At 53.1% G+C, this 18,384-nt stretch overlaps 8 protein-coding genes across 8 annotated transcripts; 3 read left to right on the forward strand and 5 right to left on the reverse strand.

The window, feature by feature from the left end:
* Positions 1-473: 473 nt before the first annotated feature.
* Positions 474-2,055, reverse strand: N7474_004503 (uncharacterized protein; the record flags this gene model as incomplete). The annotated part of the gene is made up of 2 exons (XM_057195918.1): positions 474-1,739; positions 1,801-2,055. The coding sequence occupies 2 exons, from the start codon at positions 2,053-2,055 to the stop codon at positions 474-476; spliced, it is 1,521 nt and encodes a 506-aa protein (XP_057053314.1).
* A 502-nt stretch (positions 2,056-2,557) lies between these two features.
* Positions 2,558-4,355, forward strand: N7474_004504 (Salicylate hydroxylase; the record flags this gene model as incomplete). Its single annotated transcript, XM_057195919.1, has 8 exons — positions 2,558-2,681; positions 2,749-2,828; positions 2,890-3,080; positions 3,141-3,307; positions 3,361-3,577; positions 3,635-3,721; positions 3,779-3,860; positions 3,915-4,355. 8 exons carry the CDS (start codon positions 2,558-2,560, stop codon positions 4,353-4,355), a joined length of 1,389 nt encoding a protein of 462 aa, XP_057053315.1.
* A 711-nt stretch (positions 4,356-5,066) lies between these two features.
* On the reverse strand, positions 5,067-6,365 carry N7474_004505 (C-3 sterol dehydrogenase/C-4 decarboxylase; the record flags this gene model as incomplete). Its single annotated transcript, XM_057195920.1, has 2 exons — positions 5,067-5,729; positions 5,790-6,365. 2 exons carry the CDS (start codon positions 6,363-6,365, stop codon positions 5,067-5,069), a joined length of 1,239 nt encoding a protein of 412 aa, XP_057053316.1.
* Positions 6,366-6,693: 328 nt separating this feature from the next.
* Positions 6,694-8,470, reverse strand: N7474_004506 (ubiquitin-conjugating enzyme E2; the record flags this gene model as incomplete). The annotated part of the gene is made up of 7 exons (XM_057195921.1): positions 6,694-7,599; positions 7,658-7,826; positions 7,879-7,890; positions 7,950-8,140; positions 8,183-8,277; positions 8,337-8,370; positions 8,438-8,470. The coding sequence occupies 7 exons, from the start codon at positions 8,468-8,470 to the stop codon at positions 6,694-6,696; spliced, it is 1,440 nt and encodes a 479-aa protein (XP_057053317.1).
* Positions 8,471-9,937: 1,467 nt separating this feature from the next.
* On the forward strand, positions 9,938-13,618 carry N7474_004507 (GTPase-activating protein LRG1; the record flags this gene model as incomplete). Its single annotated transcript, XM_057195922.1, has 3 exons — positions 9,938-10,330; positions 10,389-13,121; positions 13,178-13,618. 3 exons carry the CDS (start codon positions 9,938-9,940, stop codon positions 13,616-13,618), a joined length of 3,567 nt encoding a protein of 1,188 aa, XP_057053318.1.
* A 1,182-nt stretch (positions 13,619-14,800) lies between these two features.
* On the reverse strand, positions 14,801-16,023 carry N7474_004508 (uncharacterized protein; the record flags this gene model as incomplete). Its single annotated transcript, XM_057195923.1, has 3 exons — positions 14,801-15,509; positions 15,564-15,834; positions 15,885-16,023. 3 exons carry the CDS (start codon positions 16,021-16,023, stop codon positions 14,801-14,803), a joined length of 1,119 nt encoding a protein of 372 aa, XP_057053319.1.
* Positions 16,024-16,307: 284 nt separating this feature from the next.
* Positions 16,308-17,316, forward strand: N7474_004509 (proteasome regulatory particle base subunit RPN10; the record flags this gene model as incomplete). Its single annotated transcript, XM_057195924.1, has 3 exons — positions 16,308-16,333; positions 16,387-16,425; positions 16,476-17,316. 3 exons carry the CDS (start codon positions 16,308-16,310, stop codon positions 17,314-17,316), a joined length of 906 nt encoding a protein of 301 aa, XP_057053320.1.
* A 224-nt stretch (positions 17,317-17,540) lies between these two features.
* N7474_004510 (trafficking protein particle complex subunit 4) lies at positions 17,541-18,384 on the reverse strand (the record flags this gene model as incomplete). Its single annotated transcript, XM_057195925.1, has 2 exons — positions 17,541-17,916; positions 17,969-18,384. 2 exons carry the CDS (start codon positions 18,382-18,384, stop codon positions 17,541-17,543), a joined length of 792 nt encoding a protein of 263 aa, XP_057053321.1.

Genomic DNA, 18,384 nt, shown 5'->3' on the forward strand with positions numbered 1-18,384 from the left:
GAAGGGGCACTTCGAAAGGAGAACCGATCTGGCCCCCGCTTCGCTAACTCTCGGTGAGGTGGGTCAATCCCGATCCAGACCAACCGCAGATGCAGCTCGAGATACGCAGGAATCGCCTAGTGGCTGAGCTAGACATGGGTCATCCCGTTCGTGTGGATTGCGACTCCGCTAGCCTGAGTCCTCTCCAGCGAACTTTGTCGCCGGTGCTGATCATAATTTGGGGAAGCGTGGTCTATGTAACGAACAACGGGCTATGCATGTCAACAAGACCACTTTTGTTAACATATAAGGACTATTGTTTGGCGTGTTCCACCAAAACTTCTTTATGTACATACTATCGGATAGATCCGGCGATTGAATTATATTAGATCGATTATCAGACTGAGAAGATCTGCAATGCCTTCAGATGTACTTTTATGCGTCAAGGAACATGTAGCCCGCTGATCTAGAACATACTCCCCATAATAATATCCTCATCGCTGATCGATCACTTTGGTTCCATCCTCCGACTTCCTCAGCCTAGTAAACGAGTAACCCCGAATAGACGGACCTTTCCAAGCCAATAATCCGGTCAGCGAGAAGGCGAAAATGCTGAAGAATGCCATCATGCCAAACACCCATCCCGCGCCAACACGTTCTTCCCATGCAGTGATAAAAAACGGAACCGTCAGTCCTAAGATTAACCGCCAACAATTCAAAACTGTCACCACCTCTGGTCCATGGTCGGTGAAGCATTCCGCGACATAGGTGAAGATCACCGGCACAATCGCAATCTCGCTGAAGTTCAGCAAGAATTGACCCAACGCTAAGACCATGTAGTGAAGGTGGTACTGCAAACCAGCTCCAAACAGACCCAGTCCGATTGGGAGAAGCAGTGCTGGAAGGACTAGAAGTGGATACAGTCTGTGCTCTGGCTTCCATACTCCCTTGTGGTATCGACGGGTATACCAGAGCGGAATGCGATCGTTGAAGTACATCCCATAAATCTCGGCCGCGGCGATTGAGACCCATTGCACAAAGTAGAAACATGACATTTGGATACCGGAGAAGCCATATCCGCCTGTCTTGACAGGGCCCTCCAAGAACACAGACAGCAGTGTCGTTACCGCCACGGCCCAGCCAAAGGCGATGAAGAGGAATAAGCCAGCGATTAGCGTAACAGGGCAAAGCGCCACCAGTAGCAAGTCGAGTGAGGACCGCCGTCCATGCTCCTTGCTTTGCGGTACCACAGCGGTGCCGGGAAAGAAGGTGGCGATGCGATTTTGGAACCAAGGCTCAGGACGGCTCGGATATAACTTTCCATCACGGGAAAAGCCTGTCTCCTCTAGGAAGAGGAAGATCAATACGGCCATTGCTCCTTCCAAGCCAACAGTCCACCAGAATTGGACGGGCCAGGTTGTTCTAGCGATAATGAATCCACTCAAAGTCGGTCCGAGTTGAGTCCCAAAGAGCGTACACAGCGCGTAGCATGCGAAGGCCTTGCCACGTTGGTGGAGGTAAAACATATCCAGCACTGTTCCTGCTCCGATTGTGCAAGCGACAGACCCAAAAGTACCACCAAGCCATCTGGAAATCACAAACGCGATATACTGGTCCGGATCAGTCATTTCAGCAGACCAGATCCCGCAAGCCATTGTCAAGAGCAGTCCCCAAAAGATACAGGAGCTGCGACCAATTCGTTGCGCAAGTATGGACCACATGAATGGACCTGATGCCAAGCCAGCAATCGCGGCAGATATCTGAGATTCGATGAAATCAATTAGAGCTTGATCTCAAGAAGGGGCTCTCAAAAATATTTACCGAGTAGGTCAATTGTGTCGCGCTCTTATGGTAAAGCGCAGCCTGAACAAAAAACCCAGACTGATTTGCCAGGGCCTGTGCAACTCCGATGAGCGCAGCGAACGATATTAAGCCCAAGTTGAAGACCTTTTTCGACATTGGCCAATTGAGCGGATCGGCTGGATCATTAGTCGGCTGAGGAATGAGCACCACTTCAGATGAGGCATATCTCAAACTGGCATCCTCGCCGCTTTCTGAAGCCTGCTTCTCGGTCATCGTGATATTTTGCTCAATGCTGAAGTGAGGTCAAGCGTACATCGAGGCGGATAAGAGTGTAAGTCCAATTTGAAGTGCGGAGTAGGAAAGCAGCATTAAAATAGAAGTCCGAGGTCAAAATAATGCAGGGATGTGGTGGAGACGAGCACAAAAAGCGTCCGACTGGACCCGGCCTCGTTTCGACGCATCCTGCGCTAATATCGGGCGTCGCACCAAGATAGCGTGCCTCCATAGCGGGGGCGGCTGCCTCATCCGAAGATCGACCAAGGACTAGGCATGGACGAGGCCAGAGGTTTGCGCGCGGCTGGAACCGAAGCCACGACGGCCCCTAGTTTGGGAGGAGTCGGTGGGGTTCCTAAAATAATGCTTAGGCTCGATTCCGTGTAAAAGCGGGGAGATTGGTGGATTGCTCTTTTGATCCTCTCGACACTCTGCTATTTTCTCGTATAAATTTCCTGTACCGTTTCACATTGGCAAAAACACACTGGGACTACTCGGAACCATGTCATCCACCGACCAACAGGTAAATAGAAAACTGCAATTTCGTGATGCGCAGACAGCTGAACCTGACAAGGTCGGGAGCACTTGCCATCCTCTGGACGTGTTGATCGTCGGATGTGGACTAGGTGAGATACTCCAAGTAGAGGTATTGATAATTTAAGATCAGAATTAAGTGTTAATGGATTCGCACAGGCGGACTCTCATGCGCGATCGAATGTCTCCGCCAGGGGTTGAGCGTGACAATTCTGGAAAAAGCCGTTGAGCTCGGCGAGGTCTGTCATTCAACGTCCTTTGGTCACCTTTCTATCTTTATACATACTAAAAAGGGTTCAGATCGGGGCTGGGATTCAACTACCGCCCAATGCGGTACGAGTAATGGATCACTTTGGCTTGGTTCCCCGGCTGGTCGATGCTGGTGCTATCAATATCTCCCAACATTGCCTCCTCAAATACACCGACAGTACTCCAGTGGCTGTACGGCCCGGGGCAGCCTGGATGAAACACCACTTCGGGCAAATTTGGTAGTATGTAATTGCCCCTTGTCGTTGGACGACCATGACTTTTATTAACTATCTTGAATTAAGCGTCATTCATCGCGCAGACTACCATAAAGTGTTAGTCAAGGAAGCTCAGAGACTCGGGGCGAAAATCCGTTTGAATGCAGAGGTTGTCTCGGTGGATTTCAATGACACATCGGTTCAATTGACGACCCAGGAAAAGATCCACGCTGATGTTATTATTGGCGCAGATGGTACTTGCTATACACAAGTGTTGGCTTAAGAATAGCTACTAATATTATCTTAGGGCTACGTTCCGTCGTTCGCGACGAGATCCTCGGATACCACATCGAGCCTGTTGAGACTGGAGACCTAGCATATCGGGCCACGATTCCCAAAGAGCGTGTGGAAGCACTGAATGAGCCATTCTTGCAAGAACCGTCTCTAAGAGCGTGGGTCGGACCTCGTCAGCATGCCGTTCTATATCCAGTGCGCAACAGTGCCACATTCAACTTGGTTCTTTTGTACGCCACTCTTCACTTTTCCGTTCAAGAAACAAAAGCCAATAATGTGTTATCTAGGTGTCCCGACGACTTACCCGCTGGGGTTGCTACTTCCGCTGGAAATGTTCATGAAATGCGGAACCTGTTCAAGGGATGGGATCCAAGGTGCGGAGGATCGCGCGATCCGCTTCCTAACCACTGCTTTCTGACCACGTACGATAGGTTGACGGCTCTGATTGCACAAGTGGACAATGTCCTCAAATGGAAGATTTGTCATATGAAAGAGTTAGATACATGGTGCAAAGTAAGATCGGATCATATGCCACAATTTAGATGTACCTGCTAATGTCGCGAATAGAACTCGGTTGCTCTTCTCGGGGATGCTTGTCACCCTTCACTTCCATACCAAGCTCAGGGCGCTGCAATGGCTGTTGAAGATGGGGCAGCCTTGGGCGTATTTCTGGGCAAACTGTCGAGAGAATACCCAAAACAAGGAGGTTTGGACTACCGATCAAAGATTTCAGATGTGCTACATCTATATGAATCCATGCGAAAAGCTAGTACGACAGCCAGCGTCGAAGGCGCCATCCAGAACCAAATTCTTTACCATTTGGAGGATGGCCCCGAAGCTGACGCGCGAAACAAGGCCTTTACAACCGTGGATTGGGATGATCCGGAGAGTAATTTCGAGTGGGGTTGGGGGAATCTCGCATACCTGAAACGGCTGATGGCATTTAACACAATGGCTGGAGCTGAGAAGTCTTTTGATGAATGGGTAGCCACGGGAGAAAAGCACTAAGAGCATACAAACCAGGTGGCCATTGGATGACTTGGCAAACCGGCTTCCAAGAATGAATTATATTTCTTCGTTTGCCTCCCAGTTGGGCGGCCATGGATGAGACTTTATCTAGACTCGAATCGTGGGTTTGGATGTGTAGTTTGTTGCAATTAGCAAATCAAGGGGCTTAAATTGCACGGTGGCCGATACGTGATTGTCTTGGTCATTGAAGGGACGGGTATTGGCTTCGTCCTTCAATCTGGTGAGACTCTTGGTCCGTCCATCTAACCTCTCATACTGACTTAATGCAGCTCTTCTTGCCCTGCAAGCCCTATCCTAGACCGAAGATCGAGCTGTGTCTACCTCCACACGGAATCTGATGCGAATGCTGGGATCAGTTGCGGGCATGGCCCTATCCACCACCATCTAGTTTGCTGTCATGAAATGTGCCCTACGCAATGATCTCCCACCCTCCATCCGCTCAGAGGTCATCAATGGCAGCTGAAGGCGTGGTCAACCTGGCAGAGAGTATTGGATCTCTGCCACGCCGAGTACAATCCGATCAAGAGCCGCCAACTTGTAGTCAATAATTAAGACAACTCTTTTGGCCTCGGGGGATTCTTTTAGGAATATTTTCCAGTATATTTACTGGAGGTATGTCAATCACATCATTGACAGAATCGAATTGACTCCCATAATGTTACAATATTTCTAGGCACTTTGACGCTCCCATTACAGCGCCTTCTTGCCCGCCGCCGTCTGTCGTTCTTCAACAACATATCCAACGGCACGAGCCACACCCTCATCCACAGTGACGACAGGCAGGTATGCCAGACGGTACTTGGCCTTCTCAATGGAGAAGTAGCGGGTCATGCACGAGTACCGCACCTGGCGACGGGTCAAACGCGGCGTCTTGCCAAAAATGCCGAGAACAGTCTCTGCAATGCCGCCAATCGTGCCCAGAAGACCCTCAGGCAACGCCCAGACCTGGTCAGGCTCGACGACCCGGCCGACCAAGGCCCAGATAGCACGGCCCATATCCCAGAAGTAGACTGGTGAATCATTGGTGATGTTGAACGCTTCGCCGTCAACGCGCTCGTGGTCCAGGGGTCCGCCCTGGCCGGCCTCGTAGCGCGCGTAAGTCGCCAGCAGCCGGCTCCCGGCAAGCATGTGCGCGTAGGCGATGTTGCCGACGTACGTGAAATCGAAGAGGTTGTTGTTATCGCCCAGCTGCATCTTCAGCACTGTCGACGACGCCTGGGTCCCGTGCTCCACCATCTTGTGTGTTAGGGTTGTGTCCTTCTCTCCGAAGATGCCGGCGGGCCGGATAGCGGTCGTCACCATTCCAGAAGGCGACTTGCGGTTGTACTTGAGGACCAATTCTTCGGCGTCGGCCTAGATACGGCGTTGTCAGTGACGGGCGCTCCGATGCAACTCACGAGCGAAAGATCTCACCTTGGTTTCGGAGTAGTACTCCTTCTGGAGCTTGCCGCGCATTAAGGGCCAGCTCTCGTCGACATTCACCAGGTTGCTCTCCGTGTCGTGCACCACCGAGCTGGAGCTCGTGTAGACGAATGCCTTGCATTTCCCACCCCAGTCACCGCGCTCACCACCGGCCACCTCCAGCAACGTCCGCGTTCCGTCCACATTGACCTTGCGCAGCAGTTCATTGCTTGCCTCAATCGGCGACGGCGAAGCGGTATGGATGACCACGTCGGGCTGGACGGCTCGGAATACCTTCAGCATAGACTCCGCTGACGTGATGTCGCCTTCGTAGTACTCGGCTCCAGGAAGCCGGTTGTTGTTTGTGCGTAGGTCCACCACAGAGACCTTAGCCTTGTAGTCGGGGTAGCGCGAGGCCAGAGTCGGGTAGTCGAAGCGCGCATCGCCCTGGGGCTTCGGCAGAGCGACGCTGGGGTCGGTCTCCGAAGGGAAGTTCAGCAGGTGATCGACGATGTGCCACCCTAGGAAGCCACAGCCTCCGACCACCATCACATTACCCAATTCCAGGGTGCGCTTTTTTGCGGACATGATTGCGTTGATTGTGATGTCTGGGAAGCGCAATTGCAATTGGGGAGGGAGACGAAAAGGGGAAGAGGCCATGAAGACCGGAGGCGGGATCAGGTGACCCGATAAGCAATCAATCTACGATCTAGATAGACTCGAGGTATCCTTTTCTTGGCTTTGAAAAAGCAACCATCTTGCGAGGATTCTGCGATACGTACAAGTGTCCAGAGCCATCAGTGTCTCTCGCTCAACAAACTCCAAATCAGCGATCAGCAATTGCCTATCCGCTTCCGTGTGTACTAACAGCTACAGTCTGCTGTGAGAAATCCGTTTTAAGGACCAGCGAAAAACATCACTCCACCACGCTCGCTTCAACCGTGCGACGAAGCTTGCGGTTGTATAGCTTGCGCGCCTCCGGTCCACCCCAGAACAGGCTGTCCGCTTCCGGGTTCACAATCATAAGGGGGTTGTAGGCCGGACCTTCGTTCTCAAATGCGTTGATGATGCCCTCGACGTGTCGGCTCATCTCGTCTGCACGTGCCGGGAGATAGATCAGGACTCCTCTCGGGGACACCCGAATATGATGGATCGGAGTCTCAACCATCACCCGTGGCTGCTCCTGAGGATGGCGGGGGCTGATGTGAATTTTTATTAAAAAAACACCTCCGTCCAAATTCGTCATCGGCCGCCCGAAGTACGTGAGCTTCCAGATGAAGGGATTCCCATCTACCAAGGACAAGTCGACGACGGAGTCCGAACGGTGCTTCAGATTGGACACGATCTGCTCGTACTGGTACTTGATGCTGTATGCGGTCGTGTGCGCAGTCTTATACGCTTCCATGCCCTGGATCGCCCAGCTCTCAGTCTCCTGCATCAGCGTGTGCCGAATCTTGTGCAGGCGTTGCTTCAACTGCGGGTAATCCCATGAGCCTGACATGCAGTTGCCGCCCCCCTCGAATGGCATCTGTGGGAAGCGGGTTTTGTGTCGGGCTCCATCTTTCGTGATAGCCTCGTCCACCAGGTTCATGTATCGATCCACGTACCACAAGAACCGCTGCTTGCGATAGTCATCAAATGGGCAGATCTGATTAGGATCGACCAGCCCGGTCTCTCCGTCTTTTGGGCCATCAGTAACCTGGTCGGGCACCCCGAACTGTTGCAGCATCGATAGAGGTTCGGGTTCACGGTCCGTTATGCTGATGTTCAGGGCTCGTTCGAGTGGCTGAATGACGGCGAGTCGCAGGTTTTCATGGCGGATCTGGACCCGAACAGTAAGTCTGCACATCCATCCAATTCCGAGTAATGCGTGGGCCTACCTTTGCGCTGTATATTTCCATATTCTCCTTGTCGTTACTGTGAGCAGCCGATTCGAATCCTGGCTCGTTCACGTACGGATTGGTCGACAAAAGGCTCTGGATGGATAGCAGCACGGACTCGAGCCCCTGGGCTGGAGACCATTGCTCTCCCTTCTGGCCTTCCCATGTTCTAACAGTGGATTTTAGTAACGAGTTTATCCTAGGTGGTCAGTAGACCATACCCGATGATGGACCTACACCGACGCATGTCAGTATGACCAATCCATTCTGCTGGTCTCTGTCGAGAACTTACAAGCAGACTTTTCCGCCAGCGTACAGGTTAGGGCCGAAACGAGTCCTGCCCCTGTTGGTCGTCATAAACGTGACCCCGGGGGGGCTGCCGGGGTAGTCTACTTTCGAAGTCAGCGTTGGCACCATCTTCGCTAAGAGAAGACCGTATGACCAGGAGGAAATTTGAAGGAAAACTGAATCTCTCGCGGCTTGCTTTAGTATTTATTCGGACTGTCCAAGCGAGCAAGACCTCACCTCGTAAAAGCCCAGCTGATACGGCGTGCCTGGCGGGCCCATAACAATAGCCGAGATCTTGCGGATATCCTTTTCGTCATATCGAACAGTCATCGCTATCCAAAACATCCCGTATTAGTTGCTGACCTGCAAAACCCGAGTCTGGGGAACATACTGAGCTGGTCGCCTTTCTCCAGCAGCTGCAGCTCCTGTTTGATATGATGGTTGAGTAAGGACAGGCAGGGTGGAGGGATATATAAACAGCTGGGTACTTACGCGACTCAAGCGCAAGTTGCACTGGCTGGCCATTATGGCAGCCTCTTGTCTGGGAATCCCGAAAAGGCTCTTCGAAGATGGGTGGTCGACAGTATCAGTGTTGAGGGGAAGGGGAGAGGAAGGTAGTGATGTCAGAAGGGAAAGAAGGAGAGGGTGTTTTGGGGAGAGACAAAGCCAGGTAGGAGAATTGGGAGGAAGAAGTAGTAGTGTAGGACTCAGAAGAGGAAGGAGTGTTTCCTTTCTCCTCTGCTTGCTGCCGACTAAGCAGGATGTCTAGGTAGACACTCCTAGGCATGCATTAGATTTTATCTGTTTTTCTGTTAGTATGTTCAGTGTTTCAGGGCTTCTGCCTACCATACCTGCCTCTCCTGTCCCCCGAGGCTCAACCAACCTACTATCGCCGCGTTTGCCTCTGCAGTATATATCTGCCAAACCCAAATGATCCTGCCACCACACCTCGATTGATAAGTCAAACCCACATGGACTGGAAAGTCAGGTTCCTGCTCCGATTAATATCCATTTCACCACGCTAGGGAATCTATGCATCATTGATGATGTGAAACTGCGAACGCTATCAAACGACGCTCGATCCATGGGAGGTGGAAGTGTAATTCTGTGGGAACCAAAGAGGGCTCATCCAGGCACTCAGGCACGGAACAGTCCAGGCCAATAGGCCCGTATACGAGAGTCATAATCATCCAAGAATCATATCATGTTACTTTCTCAAGCCCTACCCTCACTCCCTCCCATCCCTCTCGGTCTCTCATTCATTCCCTGAAGGCGGTGAGGGCCTCCACGTGACCCAGCAACTGCCAACCCGAATTAGGGGGGCAAACAAATGGCCCGACTGCCACTCACATCTCCATTCCTCCTCCTCCCCAGCCCAGCCCACTTCTTTTTTACCCACCCCCTGCCATCCGCCCTTCCTTTATTTCTTTCTTCCGTTGTTTCGTCCAGGCTCCCCGCATTACAGATTGTGGTGCGCTGTCCTTTGCCTAAAAATTACCCAACGGTTCAGGAATGGTGTTGTTGCAGTCTCCCTCGTCAAAGCTCTCCGCTCAAACACCCCCGCGTCGTCGAGTTGTGCACGCGCTTGAACACCGGCCCGTCTATGTCACGCCTGGCTTTGGTCCTCTGAGAGTGTCTGTCACTGCCCTTCGTTGTTTTCTTTGATCGCGACCGCTGTTTTCACCCCCGCGTGTCCTGGCTTTATGGCGTGAGAGTGAGTGCACAACCTCAACCACCCCTCCGAAAGGACTCCAACGTTCCCCGACCCACCATCCGATGGTTATGTGGCGTTCTAATTCTAACCCATTGAAACTAAAATAGCACTTCACCTGTTCGACTCGGCCTTGCAGACCTACATCGCGTTTACTTCTTATTCAAGCGCGACCCTTCCCTCGTGTCGCCTGTCCTCAATTTGGCCTTTGTATGCGACTTTCGGCGCCGTCATTCTCTCCCCCAACAATCTGATCCCATTTTGTGCGACGGGGGTTCAATATGCCCCCAGGTGAACTCCCGGCTAGCCTGGTCGCAGGCAACCCCAGCGGCCGGCCCACAGTGAACACTTCCGGCTATGGGAGCAGCTACCAGAACACTCCGACCTCGCCTGAAGATAGCATTATCCCCCCGTTTGATTCTCCAACAACGCAAGGTGCGCCTCTTAACGGACCACCCACCCAAGGGGATGGCCGTACAAGTCGCGGGCTGGAACCTGACCAGTCTTCATACCGTGAACGGTCGAACGCTCGAGACCGATCACGGGCCAATGGGCGTCCGCCTAACAAGTCGCCTGGTAGCTCACGCGCGTGCCTGAAGTGCGGAAACCCACTAACGGGCCAGTTCGTGCGCGCTCTGGGTGGCACATTTCATCTGGAGTGTTTCCGGTGCGAAGTAAGTCAGAGCAGTGCAATCCATTGTCATTGATGCTAACAGCAGTGCCCACGTTTAGGACTGTGGAGAAATCGTGGCTTCAAAATTCTTTCCCGTTGATTCAGAAGACGGGAATGGCCAGTACCCGCTTTGTGAGACCGATTACTTCAGGCGGTTGAATCTTCTCTGCCACGAATGTGGCGGCGCCTTGCGTGGATCATACATCACCGCCCTAGATCGCAAGTATCACATTGAACATTTCACCTGCTCAGCATGTCCCACCGTGTTCGGTGCCCAGGATTCCTATTACGAGCATGAAGGCAAAGTGTTCTGTCACTTCCATTATTCGACTCAGTTCGCCCAGCGGTGTCATGGCTGTCACACAGCCATCCTGAAGCAATTTGTCGAGATCTTCCGCAACGGCCAGAATCAACATTGGCACCCTGAATGTTACATGATTCACAAGTTTTGGAATGTCCGGCTATCACCAGCCGGTCAAACCTGGGAGCCACCTCCAGTGGATGCGGATGCCAGTGCTGAAGAGCGGGAGCGAATTCGGCAAGAAGAAGATCAGATGGAAGAGAAGGTTTACAGTATCTGGAGTACTCTCTCCACCTTTGAAGAGTCATCGGCCGCATGCATCTCGGATATGCTACTGCATGTCAGCAATGGTGCCTACATTGATGGTGTTCTCGTGGCCAAGCGCTTTATTAGCCATGTCGATATTCTTTTCACGGCAGTCGACGAATTGGCCGCCCACATCAGTTCCGAGGGATTGAAGGACTTGTCTTATGGCCGCGAGTCCAAACTCCTTTGCAAGAAGATTGTTGCGTTCTTTGCTCTTCTGTCGAAAACTCAAGAGACCGGCGTGCGCAAGCTTGGCGTCACTCAAGAACTTCTGTCGCTGGTGACCGGGCTCGCTCACTACCTGAAGCTCCTCATCCGCATCGGGTTGCAAGGCGCTCTCAAACTTGAACGGGAGAAGTCTGCGCCTGATGGACTTCACCAATTCCTGACACAGCTTTCAAACCTTGACTCGCTCACTCTACCAGAGGATGAGGAGGCCCCCATCGACCTGATGGCTGGGGTTGAGGGCTTGGCTGATCAACTCTCGGACTGCTGCATTGCCTGCAAAGAACCGATTGATGACGAGTGCCTCATGTGGGGAGAGCGCCGATGGCACCTCAAGCCGCCTCATTTGGCCTGCTCGGGCTGTGAAAAGGACTTGACGGTTGAGCTGTCAGATGCATTGTGGAATGAAAGCGAGCAGCGGGTATATTGCAACGCATGTGCGAGCCATGCCAATCTGGGCCCCACTGTCCAAGGAGGCTTCGTGCGTGTGACGAAACTGCAGCAGTTCGTCTTCCTTCTCAAGGTGGCACTCGCCCGACTTCTCGCTGTGCTTCGAGCGGGAGGAACACTGCCTCACACATCCGATGACCCCAATCTCCAGGATTACGAGAGCACAGAAGGTCACCGAGCGGCGCCCAACCAGAAACGCCTGTCAAATACGCGTTCCCATTCGTACAGTACTAGCCGGGATGGCCAACAGGAGTCGTCTCTGGAACAAACAGTGGGCGAAATGCGCCGCCTCCGCTCAATTCGCAATGAGCGGACCCTGTCCACGACATACAAGAGGGCCCGTGCATCCCGCATTATCGATGGCCCTGAAGGCCGGAGTGCACGACCCGGATCGTCTGGCGCAGACGGCAGCGATCCACGTGGTCCCGGGTTCCAAATTGTTGAGGAGAGAGACGCCAATGGGGAGACTGTGACAGATCTGACCTTCGGCAACCAGGACGCCCTAACGCTCGATGACATCCCGCGCATTGTTGCGGCCGAGCAAGCCAAGGAGCAACGGCCCAATGCCTACAAACATGCTGGCACCAAGCTTATTGGGGCTGGAGAGCCGATGGCGAAATACAACCGCGGCCACCAGCGAGAGATGTCAGGCGGCAATCTGGACATGATCATGGAGCCCACTGGTCGTACCAAGCGGTACTTCTCGGAGCTCACTGCACTGGAGTATTTTATTGTTCGCCACGTCGCTGTACTGTCAATGGAACCTCTGCTGGAAGGTCATTTCAATTTGGAGGAACTGCTGTCTCTCATTGAGTCCCGCAAGCCGACCATCTGGAACATTTTTGGCCGTGCTTTCAAGGACAACAAGAAAGCTGGCAAGAAGAAGGGTGTCTTTGGAGTTGCCTTGGATTATCTGGTCGAGAAGGAGGGCACGGAATCCAGCCATGGCGTCGGCCCAGGTGCTCTGCGTGTTCCCGCGTTGGTGGATGATTCAGTTTCCGCCATGCGCCAGATGGACATGTCAGTTGAAGGCGTCTTCCGGAAGAACGGCAACATTCGACGATTGAAGGAGATCGCGGAAATGATAGACACGAAGTATGATCAGGTCGATTTGGCGAAGGAAAACCCAGTGCAAATTGCCGCTCTGCTGAAGAAGTTCCTTCGTGAAATGCCCGATCCCCTCATGACCTTTAAGCTCCACCGCCTCTTCGTTACCTCTCAAAAGCTCTCCGACCCCGAAAAACAAAAGCGGGTGCTCCACCTGGCCTGTTGTCTCCTGCCGAAACCTCACCGGGACACCCTGGAAATTCTCTTTGCCTTCCTGAACTGGACTTCTTCATTTTCCCACGTGGACGAGGAGTCTGGAAGCAAGATGGACATTCACAATCTCGCAACAGTCATGACACCCAATATTCTCTACCCGAATGCTAAGAATAGCACTGTTGAGGAGAGCTTCTTGTCCATTGAAGCCGTCAACGCCCTGATCACCTATAACGACACCATGTGCGAGGTAAGTAGTACCGTATTCATTCTCAACGGACTCGATGCTGACGTTTGTTTCCATAGATCCCCGAGGATCTCCAATCCATCCTCAGCGATCCCAGCCTCTTCAAAGAGAATGCCGAAGTGACAACAAAAGAAATCCTGAAGCGGTATGGCGACATTGCTCGTGGCAGCTTCTCGCAGAGACCCGATAACGGCGGCGAGACGTTTACCATCAACAATTCAAACCGAGGCAACAACACGCCGACCTCGGCGCGCATCGAGACTGATCCGTCCCAGGACACTGCCTGGCAGATGCAGAGCTCGGTGCGCCACGTCCCCGGCCCTAGTGGCCACTCGCATTCTGGCAGCCAGGGTCCTCAAGCCGGCCTCGACTTTGGACCAGCACCGGCAAACTACCGTGACCGAAGTGTCAGCAACGGCAGCCAGCAAAATGATCCTCAAGGCCAGAATCTCCCATACCGACCACGGCCTAGCCCGGGTGCCATGGGTGTCCCTGGATAGAGCCCGGACTTTTCTCCTTCATATTCTCATACACAGACATATCTAGATGACCTCCGCCTTGCATCGGCTCGTCCTCTGGGTCTAGTTTTCATTACCCATGGTGTATTGTTGTTGTTTTCTTTTCTGAGGGGTTGATTAGCGTTCTTTTTCATCTTGTCTAACAGGATTGACAGACGGAGTTCTTTTTCTTTTCTTTTACACATGATATTCAAAATTCCCACTAGTGATCATGGATGATGAGTGTGGTCGCGATGGATGAGCTGTTTGGTTTGGTTTCTGTTGAATTTTGTACGAGGTGTCCGATGCCTTTGTTTGATTGTTTGTTGCATCTGATTCCGGGCATCCATCATACCCATACCAGCCCAAATGGACCCTACACGTTGTGTTGTGTGACTTTCTTTCAATCATGAGCTTGCTCAGGTTTTCCACTGGGCTAATTAGTTCTAGGGGTTTGCTTTGCTTTTCCTTTCCCTCGTCTTGTTGGAATAGGAGTACTTCCTATTTATTCAAGTTTCTTTTCTTTTCTTTTTTTCCCCAGTGAGTTCCATTGATCGGTGTGTTTTCCCTTTGGTCTCCCTTTCACAGCAAGCATGATTGTTTGACATGATACCTGTGCTCTCTCTGTATCTGTTATCCACCTAGTCAGGACTGGACTTTTTTTGCTTCATGTCTTGGACTACAGTCTCTCTGTCTTGTTACGCTATCACTGTCCGAGACTACTAGGTTTCTTGCCTATGTTGTGTTACACACTTGTCCTGGAATACGAATAAAGGCCTACTTCCGCTGACGTTCTAGCTGGACAAATGGATTCTTCTGGAAGGTCTACTTGCCTAGATGATTACTCGGATTAGTGTGCAGTGTCTGTTGATTTCTGTAAAGATGAAGACGAAGATGGAATTCGAACCAAGTGGATTCAATCGAGACTTGAATACTCAATTCAGTGCAAAGAAACAAAGGCCTAAATAAAAAAGCAAAACAACGAAAAATAAAACACTCCCTGTCCACTAATTATGAGTCCTCAAGCAAGAGTATCATAAAACACCAAAACGCAAGTCAACGCCCAAACTCAGCTTATTTCTCTGCATCATCAAGTCCACGCTGAAAAGGACATTAAACTCCTGACAATCTGCAATTCGATGCCTACCAAAACAAAATTCCAACTATGGCCGCATACCAATCAATCTACACCCGTTTCCGCAGCGCCCGTCTCCCAGCCGTCGAGCTCTCCGTCATTGCAGCCGGTGCAGTAGTCTTCCGAGCTGTGGTAGCAGCGGTCTTCTTGACAGCCAGCGAAGCTGTCTGCGTGCGAGGAATCGTGGGTTTCTTCGCAGCGGCAGCAGCCGACATGCTCATCCCGGTCGTTGCTTTGCGGGCGCCGGCGCCGGTCCGCGCGGTCTTCATAACCGTCGTGCCGGAGGATGTAGTGGATGAGACGGTTCCGGTACTATTCTTGCGCTCCCCCTGTCTCGTGGCGGGGCGAGGCCCAGGCGAGCGGACAGTCTTGGGTCCCGTGGCAGCGCGGTTGGCGGTGGTCTTCTTCGCTGGCGCGGGGGGCCTGGCAGTGGACGTGGTGGCGCCGCGTGGTCGCGTGCGCGCATTATCATAGGTGCTAGCACCAGTGCCTTTCAGAGGGCTTGAGGGCTTCAGCGGTGATGTCGGCCGCGACGCATATGACTGACCTGCCTTTTCGGGCGAGACGGCCCGGAAGGGGGAGTGCGGGTAGGTGCGCGAATTGAGCGACTTGGGCGAAAGGATCCGGTGGTCATTCTCTCTCACATCCTGTGACACCACTCGCGAGGCGCCGGCCTTGCCGCGGCGCTTGGGATTCTTCAGTCCTTCCGGGGTGTCGGCTGCAGGCGCGTTCTCTTTGTCGGAATAGTGGCCCTCATGGCTAATTGGAGTACCATTAGCTGAATTCTCAGTAGGGTTTCATGGATTATCTTACCTAGTTCGCTTCACCCGGCCATCTCGTGCTCCAACGGTTGAAGTTTCCGGGTCAACGGAGATGTTAGTTGCATGCCGTGTGGCCTTCGAGGGGACCTGTTTTCGCGATGGCGATGCCGAGAGCGACGCGGAACTGTGTCTTTCGAGCAGGTCGGCCATGATTTCCTTTCGCTGAGAAATGGGGATCCGGTTGACGCGTCGTTCCATGCGCGCCCGAAGATCATGCGCTTGGAGAGCATACTGAGCACGAAGCTTACGAGCTCGGTCGGTGACTGTAAACAAGTCAGTAAGATTGAGCGTCAAGATCTTATCTGCAACGCACTTTCAAGCTGCAGATTATCCATCAATGCCTGCTTCTGGCTCTGTGTCATGCGCATCTTCTTCGTCGGACTGCCCGTGGGCGTGGCAACGTCGTCCGCGCCAGTAATTTCCGGCGACTTGCGCTTCATTGCGGTAGACATGGCTTAAATAAAATTGAAGAAATCAAACAAAACAAGAGGCGAAGATGTCGAGTCGATGTTGTCGAGGTTGTACCAGTAGTTGCTAGAGAGAGCCGCGCCCACAACAAACATGCTGACTTAACAGGGCGGAATGCCGCGGCAGAATCCCTCCCCCGTGACCGACTGTCATCATCCTGCTTCTCTTCGCCAATTCATTATTAGTTAGTCAAATACCCTCATCTCCTGTTTTCTCTTCTCCGGTCCTCCATCATCTCCTCCTCCGACACCCATTCACGACCGCCAAGATGTCGCTCGAAGCTACCATGATCATGTGCGTCATTGACAGATCCCCCCGATCCAAGCTCCTACTGACCTCTCCTGCAGCGTCGACAACTCCGAGAGCAGTCGCAACGGAGACTACACGTGAGTCGAATTGGAGCTTCCACTCCTTCTCTCAAGCTAATACGCCTTAGATCGACTCGGTGGCAAGCTCAGGTCGATGCCGTTAGCGTTCTCCATGGCGCCAAGATGCGCGTACATCCCCAGTCAGCCGTCGGCCTCATGAGCATGGGCGGCAAGGGCCCCGAGGTGCTGTCGACCTTCACGACTGATTTCGGGAGCATTCTGGCGGGCCTGCACCGGACGAAGATCCACGGCACATCGCATTTGGGCTCGAGCATCCAGGTTGCCGGGGTAGGTCCTTCTACATCCAAGCTTATGCTTGAGCTCCTAGCTGACTCGCTTCATCCCCAGTTGGCTCTTAAGCACCGCTCGGAAAAGTCGCAGCGGCAACGCATCGTCGTGTTCTCGTGCTCGCCGATCGAGGAGGACGAGAAGACGCTCGTGAAGCTAGCGAAGAAGATGAAGAAGAACAACGTGTCGATCGATGTGGTGGCGTTTGGGGACCTGGAGTCCGACCAGACCAAGAAACTGGAAGCCTTTGTGGACAATGTTAAAAGCGGCGACGGGTCGCATCTGGCCATCATCCCACCGGGCCCGCACCTGCTCAGCGAGGAGCTGCAGATGACCCCGATCCTGGCGGGCGAAGGTGGTGGTGGCGCCGGTGCGGGCGAGGGCGGCGAGGGTGGTGAGGCCGGTGGCTTTGGATTTGAGGACGCCGCTGAGAACGATCCCGAGCTGGCGTTTGCGCTACGATTATCGCTGGAGGAAGAGAAGAACCGGCAGGAGAAGGAGCGCCTCGAGCGCGAGGAGGCAGAGGGCAAGACGCAGCTTGGTAATATCCCCGAGGAAGGCCAGGGCGAGTCTAGCGGTGACAAAGATAAGAAGGACGAGGACAAGATGGATACGGCGTAGGTGTACCCGCTCTTGGTTCGTGGCCATGATCTGTGATGCATACCCGGCGTTTGTCTGTCTTCTATTTTGTATTCTCGAGTCGGCCTTCTAGAGAAGTGCTTGTGCAAGGGGGAAATATTATTCTTTCAATTGGGGTTGTGCAATAGGTAGAGAGAAGCGCCGAGGGTAGGGCCTCTTCTGTCCCGAATCTCTAATTCGTAAAGGTCATGATCTTATTTTATAGCTCAAGTGCGCCCTCTCAACCACGCCCCCAGATGCCGGTCAAACGCCTCACAACGCACAGGCATCTCCAGCTGGTAGAATGGGTTCTTCATCACGTAGTCCGCATACAGCTCGTAGATCTTGTTAATGATAACGTCAACATTGCCGCTCATCGGGTCCGTAAACAGCAGGAACTTTGTCCCTGTCATAGTCTGGAAACATGTCAGGCGAAACTTGTCTGTCTCAAGCTCTTCGATGCCCGTGGCGGCGACGCCGGGGTTCGGGTATGCGTACCCCGACGAGACGGGGGTGCTGGTGCTCGGCGACGACGCGGCGGGGGAGGAGGCTGTTGGAGCGAGTGGCATCTTGGGTGTGATGGAGCGGGTAATGGCGTGGACACTAGCTCGCATTAGAGGGATGTGCATGCAACAGGGATTGCGGTCTTTCCTACCCGTGAAAGGTGCCCGCCAGTACCAAGTAGTCATTGGTTGACAGCTTGCGCAGGCCGGCTTGGAATTCGCGTTGGTAGATCAGGCCGCCGGCCTTGTTAATGATGATCAGCGAGAAGACGGCCCTGCAGAGAATGAATGTCAGCGCAAAAGAGGGAGGTGGTGCCCGGGGCGCGGTACATAGTCGAGTCTGGGGCTCCAGACAGCGTGGCCGGAGGGAGCGAGGAGGGCTAGAGGAGCGTGTGCAGCATGCCTTCCAGAGGATGATGCACCTAAGCGAAAACAATTCCGAGCCAAGAAGGAATGGGGGGATCAAAGGTGGTTGCTCATCGGTGGTCGGAGATTGAGAAGGAGAAGACGGGGAGAGCGACGGGCCAATCAGGGACGCGCAGTCACGGGCACAGTAGTATACAGACAT

This window comes from Penicillium riverlandense, assembly GCF_028828495.1.
Source record: "Penicillium riverlandense strain IBT 135883 chromosome Unknown utg000003l_segment0_segment0, whole genome shotgun sequence".
Lineage (NCBI taxonomy): Eukaryota > Fungi > Ascomycota > Eurotiomycetes > Eurotiales > Aspergillaceae > Penicillium > Penicillium riverlandense.